Below are 7,914 nucleotides of genomic sequence, written 5' to 3' on the forward strand. Positions count from 1 at the left end.
ATCACAGGCCCTTGAGCATTAAGGTATAGCGGCCTTCCTCTGCAATGCCCCACCCCACCACAACTTGTTCTCACAGGTGGAATCCCCCAAGGGACAGGCACAACTCCAATTTCAAATACTCTTTCGGTCAGTACTTCTAAAACTAGTTGCCGAGCCTCCACTTACTTTTTAGTAAATGTTTACCTTCTCTCTTAGTATCAATTCTAAGACAGAGGAGTGACAAGGGTTAAGCTATCAGGGTTAAATGATTTCCCCAGGATCACACAGCCAGGAAGTGTCTGAGGTCAGATTTGAACTCAGGTCCTCCTGACTCCAAGCCTGGGCATTCTATCCATTGTACTACCTAGCTGCCCTTCCACTTACTTTTCTTTTAACCCTTCCCTTCCATCTTAGAATCAATACCTTGTTTTGGTTCCAAGGCAGAAGAGTAGTAAGGGCTAGACAGTGGGGGTTAAGTGACTTACCCAGAGTCACACAATAGGAAAGTGCCTGAGGCCATGTTGGAACCCAGGTCCTCCCAGCTCCAGGCCTGGTACCCTATCTGCTGTGCTACCTAGCTGCCTCCATTCTATAGTTTCAACACCTGGGAGGATATAGAAATCAAATGGTCAGAGATGTCCTGACCAGTTTTGTTTCACCTCCCCAAAGTATTGGATAAAAGCACAGATAGCATGCTTTCCATGAAGCTGAGAGGGATAGCTAACCTAACTAATAATAGAATTGAGATCCAAAAGATAATGAGATAAATTTCCAAAGATTAAATTTGATAACAATAACAGAAAGTTACATATCTGAACACACATACACACACACTCAACAGAACAAAGGTTCAGAGAGATGTTGCAAGTAATAGTTCATGGAGGGAGGAAAATCGTGAGTTTGGCTGGTTTTAGTTTTCTTTTGAGCTTTGTTCTTGGGGTTTTTTGTTTGTTTATTTGTTTTATTGGACTGAAATTTCATGGTGAGATGCAGAGTAACTGATAAGAAAGCTGTTCTCAGAACCAGGAAGGAGTTAAGTCTCTCCTGGACAAGTCACTGAACCTCTCAGTGCCCAGGACAACTCTCAGACTCTAAGTTGTAGAGAAGGTGACTATCTACTCACTTTGGCGTAGGGATTTTCTTTATCCAAGAGTTTCCTATGCCAATCAAGGTCCTGACCCTATCCTGTCCCTAACCTAAGAGTTTTACTGGAACATAAATACTATACAAAACTAGATCCAGGTCTGTGAGAAATGTCAGTGTCCATTTAGTCTAACTTACTTATTTTACACATGAGGAAACTAAGACCTACGGAGTTTAAATCATGTGCCCAAGATTACCCAGGTAATAAATGTCAAAGGTGGAGTTTGTGTCCTCTGACTTGGAAGCCAGCACCCTCTTGTTATTGTCTTTTTTTTTCAGCTAAGAAAAACCACAAGTGGATGACACATAAAACAATTGGGATTGGCAGGAAGTATTAGGGCCAAACCCTACTCAAAATTGTAAACATAAGCTTTTTATTGGTGCCCTGATCCCCCCTAATCACAGAAGCTCACTTGCTTTCCACCAAATTCATTGACACTTATCTGTACTGATTCTTATCCCCTTGTGGCTAAGCTATTAGCCCTTCCCAAAGTGACAATTAGCTTATCCCATAAACCCAAGTGTACTTAATTTATGGGAAACTTTCAGGGGCCAGCCTTTCCAGTTCTTTTCCCAGGTAACATTTTAACAGCTGCTTTTTTAGAGACAATGGCTCCATTGTTTGTGCCTGTACTGAAATGAGTTCCCCTCTTCCCTTCTGAATAACTTTCCCCAATTCCTTATTTCTCATTTTCTCCTTCTTGCTCCACTTTCCTCTGCCTGCTCCACACCTGCTTCTCAGCATAAGAGGAAATAAAATCTGGTGGAGAGGGATGGAGTAGTAGGGAGAGAGATGGGGAATATCAGGAAGAAGGGATGAAGTAACAAAAGAGAAACATAAAGAAAAAGAAATGTTAGTATTCTTGGATGGTTTCTCATCTGCCACAGTGGTCCTAAGGTTAAAGAAGCTTGAGAACCACAGTTCTAAAAATCTGAAAGATGAGGGAGCAGCTGGGTAGCTCAGTGGATTGAGAGCCAGGCCTGGAAACAGGAGGTCCTAGGTTCAAATCTGACCTCAGACTCTTCACAGCTGTGTGACCCTGGGCAAGTTGCTTAACCCCCATTGCCTAGCCCTTACCACTCTTCTGCCTTGGAACCAATACACAGAAGGTAAGGGTTAAAAAAAAAATCTGAAAGACAATGGAAGGAATATGTGAGGAGCAAATAAATTTAAGTTTTAGTGACCACTATACCTTTCTTTGGATAAACTGATTTGATATGAAATCCTATTGTTTGAAGGGTAGTCTAATTATTCATCATCTCAGATCTTGACTAGGTTTTCCAAGTAGTAATTTCCAAGACTATCCTGTAGAGCAGTGATTCTGAAAGTTGGCACTACCGCCCCCTGGTGGGTGCTGCAGCGATCCAGGGAGGCAGTGATGGCCACAGATGCATTTATCTTTCCTATTAATTGCTATTAAAATTTTTTAAAAATTAATTTCCAGGGAGCTAAGTAATATTTTTTCTGGAAAAGGGGACAGTAGGCCAAAAAAGTTTGGGAACCACTGCAAGAGGTATCATAGGTATTAAACGTATATCTTGTTCTGGTATCCCGTAGAGTAAAATGTAATAATAGGAGGAAGTAAGATTCCAGCTAGGTAGCACAATGATTAGAGCCCAACCCTGGAATCTGGAAGACCTGAGTTCAAATATGACCTCAGACCCTTACTAGCTATGTGACCTTGGGTAAGTCACTTAACCCTGTTTGTGGTAGTTTCCTCATCTATAAAATGAGGTGGAAAAGGAAGTGACAAACCATTTCAATATCCTTGACAAGAAAATCCCAGATGGGGTCACAAAGGCTAGAACATAACTGAAAATGACTAAACAACAAAATTACAGAAAGCAACCCAGAAGTCTCATGTCAACTCTCCCAAAGATCAAAGGGAACATAATTTGCAAACTGTATTGTATATTAGCCAAAAATCATCTCCTGGTAATAAGTGCTAAATCAGAGAAAACCATGCTTTGCCATCAGGGTCTTTTGGTCCTATGATATGTAAATGTCATATAAATTTAAGACTCTCACAATAAGACCAGGAGAACATAAAATTTTATTGATAACTTTGAGATAATGTGGATGTGTTAATTATAAATTTTGAGGAGATTTAGATATGTTAAAGAACTAACTCCAATATGGCACAGATAAGAGTCTATCCTACCCTCTTGAAAAAGAAAAATTCCATGAAAATGAGACTCTAAATTCCTGCCTCTCCCATCCCTCACACTTTTCCATCTCCTTCCTGGATCCATGCTACTAGGTGTTACTCTCTATGCCTTTCCCCTTCCCCATCCTCCTTTCCAGACTACCTGCCTTCCTTCACCATCCAACCTCCCATTCCTACACCTCTGTCACTGTATACTTTTCACTTCTCATCTCTACTTTCTTTGCTGCTTGTCTCTTCTTTACCTTATGTGTGTGACCGTGAAAGATGTGAGTGAGTCTTGCCACTTAGAAGGTTAGTAGTATGAGAAGTTTGTTATCTCTGTATGTCCAAGACTCAGAGGGAAAGATGGTTACCCTCAGGCCTGAAACTCTCAGACACACAATCTGACAACAAATTGTTTAATCTCATAAAATAAAAGGATTGGGTAAGGAAGGAGGGCTCAGGAAAGTCCCTAAGCTAACAGATCTATACTCCACCTACCTACTAAGAGGCTTGCAAAAAGCCTGTTTTCTTTGTCTTCCAAGCTAGCTATCACCATGACCTGACTATGCTTTTAGCCCAGAATCCCTGCCCTAGTTTCACTAATCTCTAGCCACTCCAAGACACTCTTTGAAAATGGTGAATAGAACAATTTGGCTGAAGGAAACTTGATGACCAGATGGCAGAATCACCAAGGTTTGCAGGCTAAAGCCTTCAAGGTATTTGGAGTAAAAACAGTTCAGTTCAAGTTCAAGATAGGTTTCTTTCTTCAGAGACTCACAGGTAGATTTAAACAGATCAGGAACAAACACGAATAACTCAGGAACAAACAAGAACCAAAATCAGGAACACTCAAGGAACAACTACCAAATCAGAGGGAGAAAAGTCCTGCAGCTGGACACTCCTCTTACAACTCCAACTGCTTCCACTCCTCCCCCCAGGGCTGGCAGTTAACTCCCAGAAGTCCCTCTCAAGTTTCCAAATGCCCAAGAACTCCTTGCTTTGGCTTAATTTCCTCTCTTATCCTGTTTTCACATTCTCTTTGGAACTCTTCTCCTTTTCATTCCAGCCAAGATCTTTTGCTTTTCACCCTATATCTCTTTGCACTTTGTCTCATACTCCATTCTCACACTCCTCCCTTTTCACAAATGGAAACCACTGGTTTCCTTTCTGTGAACCTTAATACTTACCTGAATTTATTATTGATCCCTTATTCTACCATATAACCAGAAAATAAATAAGAACCCCTACTCTTTCTATGCTAACCCTATTTTTAACTTTCCCTAATTTCAGGATCTCAACCAAGGAAAAGAAGGGCAAGGGTAAGAGTTTACATAATTGTCATACTGCTTAACCACAACACTACATTTGTAAACTCAAAACAATCCAGAAAACGTGACTATAATCTATCACTACCTCAAAGTACAATCAAAATTCAAAAGCTAAAAAAAAAACCACAATCTGAATAATAAAAAAAACTTCTGCAAAATGCAGTTTAAAAATCTTATCTAAAACCATTCAAAATAAAGCTTCTCTATTTTATATGCTATTTCTAATATATTTAACTAATGTTTTACATTAAATTGAGAATTAAGCTACCTATCACTAGATCCTTTTTACATATCATACAAGTCAAATGTACATATGTACATATCTACATTAATCCTATGTTCCTTTTAACTGTTACAAATATTTATTTATATACAAATATATTTATATATGTGTATATATTATGTATTCCATTCATTGTATATTTATTTCATTATTATTCACCCTATCTAAACCCTGATAATATTTAAACAGAAAATTCCAAACAAGTTTTCCATTTACCTATTACCTTGTAAAACTAATTACTAATTGTTATTATCATCTCAATTCTTTTCCTTCAAAGAGACCTCCATTTATTTACATGGGGTCTGAAAACATACAGATATTATACACTTTATAGTGTCGGATGCATTATACTCACTGTCTCTTCAGAGTTCTTCCCATTTTGACTGATGGTTCTCTTCTGTTCTTTCATGTATGTTTATGTAGGATGTAACTAAAATTTGAACATGTATTTGTGTTTTATGGCATATTTTATCTTACAAACTGTCCAGTTCATGTCTGTTCCTCTTCTTATTTACAAGTTCTCATTTATACTGTATTTTCAGCTACAAGTATCTTTCTCCTTCTGCTCTCCTGCTCTTAAATCTTGCTGTTCCTGCTTTCTCTCCGGGTTGTTTTTATTCTTCCACTGCAAAGCTCCTTCTTGAACTTTTTGCTGGATGGATCTCATGTTGTCTGATGATCTTTCAGCTTTCTTCTTCTTCTAAATATTCATTTTCATTTTCATCTGTCTCTCCTCCTAAACCTATTTCTGTCTCAATTTCTCCTTCATTTTCATTCTCATTACTATTTTAACTCTGATTTTGGCTATTTCTGTGAGCTTGTAATTTTAATATGGGAACAGTGCACGCATGTATCTTTTTTTTAGGACTTTTATAGCTGAAGGACTAGTCAGAATAACCTGATAAGGACCTTTCTATCATTCCTCTGTAGCAGATTTTCTAGTAAAGTTTTTAATAACACTAAGTCTCCTGGTTTGATGTCATGCAAAAAATAATTAAGTGGACCAGCCTGTTGAAGCACATCCATCTCATGAAGCTCTCTCAGCCTGTCCTGCAATGGTGTTATATAACTTGAAATTTGGCTATCACCATCCAACATCAAACTAAAAGCTGGCTTACACATTTTAGCTTATAACAGGACATGGCCATACAACATTTCAAAAGGAGAGAGATACATGTCTCCACTCGGTCAAGTATGGAGATAGTACAAAGCAAGTGGAAGTATTTCAGGCCATTTGTAATGAGTCACTGAACAGATCTTTCCAAACATTGTCTTCAATTCTCTGTTAAACCTTTCAACTTTTCCAGAGCTCTGGGGATGGTAAGGAATATGAAAACTGGCTTTGATTACCAAATTCTCATAAACTTGTCTTAAAATGGATTCTGAAAAGTGGGTCCCACAGTCCAAGTCCACAAAACTTGGTACCCCAAACTGAGGCACTATCTCCTTCAAAAACACTTTTACCGATAGTCCCCTCTCCAACGCCCCTGTTTCTCCACGATGGCCGCAGCCGCGGAGCAGCCCACACACATAGGCGAAGTGAAACGAAGAGGGAAGGCCCAGTAGGTGCAAGCTAAGAGAGCCCGGTGCAGGGGCGGCCTGAGGCAGCTGGAGCCCGGACTTCAGGGTATCCTCATTACTTGCAACATGAACGAGCGCAAGTGTGTGGAGGAGGCCTACAGCCTCCTCAACGAGTAGGGGGACGACCTATACAGGCCCGAGAAGTTTGTAGACAAGGATAAGCAACCATCTGGAAGTGATGAGGAAGAGGAAGATGATGCAGAAGCTGCCTTGAAGAAAGAAGTCAGTGAGATTCAGGCATCTACAGAATTGAGATTAAGACGATTTCAGTCAGTGGAAAGTGGAGCAAATAACGTGGTCTTCATTAGAACACTTGGCATAGAACCTGAGAAACTTGTACATCACATTCTAAAGGATATGTACACAACCAAGAAGAAGAAAACACGGGTTATTTTGCGTATGTTGCCCATATCTGGCACATGCAAAGCTTTCTTAGAAGATATGAAAAAATATGCTGAAACCTTCTTGGAACCTTGGTTTAAAGCACCAAATAAAGGCCCATTCCAGATTATTTACAAAGCACGAAATAATAGTCACATGAGCAGAGAAGAAGTTATTAAAGAACTAGCAGGAATAGTGGGCTGCCTCAATCCTGAAAATAAGGTAGATCTCAGTAATCCCCAGTATACCATTGTGGTGGAAATCATTAAGGCTGTCTGCTGTCTGAGTGTTGTCAAAGATTACATGTTGTTCAGAAAATATAACCTTCAGGAAGTGGTCAAGAGTAACAGAGAGGGGTCTCAGCCAAACACTGGCCAGGACTCACAAGTAAAAAATGGGAAGAAAGCAAAATTGGAGTTGGAAAACACAGACAAGGAGAATCTCAAATCAAATGAAAGTGACTCTGCAGAAGACAAAAATAATCCCCAGGTAGTAGTAGACAGTAGCAAAGAGGAGGAGCCACAGAATCCACTTTCTGAGACCCAGATGGAAAGTGAGAAAGGAGTCAAATCTGAAAATGGAAGCCAAGTTATAAAAGGTTCTAAATCAAAAGAAAGTGACCCAGTCTTAGAGAAAAACTAATCAGTCAAGGCAGGAAATAGTAAGAGAATTCCAAAGATGGGCACAAAATAAGCTATCCAAGTTGAGAATGTTATTTTTTTGCATAAATAAAACTGGCACTGGAGGCAAATTTAATCTGAAGTTTATCAAAGTTATGGAAGTATTAGAAATACAATGCTATTTTTCATTAGCAGCTCCATTGGTTGAATCAGTTGTGGACAGAATAGTGGCCATCTTTCCTCCTCCTGGGAATGATGAATTGGTTAAATTGCTTACTTTACCATGGAAAGCAGTTTTTCATCATCTAAAATGGAAACAGTTTGGGGAGTTTTGGGACCATTGCTTAGAGACAGGAAGGTTAAATGTATTGGAACTTTTTATATTATGAGCAAGGTTTAACCTACAAGTTGTTAGATTCTTAGGATGTCTGCTTTTCCAGGATTTTTGT

At 39.3% G+C, this 7,914-nt stretch overlaps 1 protein-coding gene across 1 annotated transcript; it reads left to right on the plus strand.

Moving 5' to 3' along the window:
* Positions 1 to 6,383: 6,383 nt before the first annotated feature.
* Positions 6,384 to 7,689, plus strand: LOC123249663 (THUMP domain-containing protein 1-like). The gene is given in 1 exon segment (XM_044678784.1): positions 6,384 to 7,689. A coding segment is annotated over 1 exon segment (1,104 nt). The 3' UTR covers positions 7,488 to 7,689.
* Positions 7,690 to 7,914: the final 225 nt, after the last annotated feature.

The sequence above is a fragment of the Gracilinanus agilis genome, chromosome 5 (genome assembly GCF_016433145.1).
Source record: "Gracilinanus agilis isolate LMUSP501 chromosome 5, AgileGrace, whole genome shotgun sequence".
Lineage (NCBI taxonomy): Eukaryota > Metazoa > Chordata > Mammalia > Didelphimorphia > Didelphidae > Gracilinanus > Gracilinanus agilis.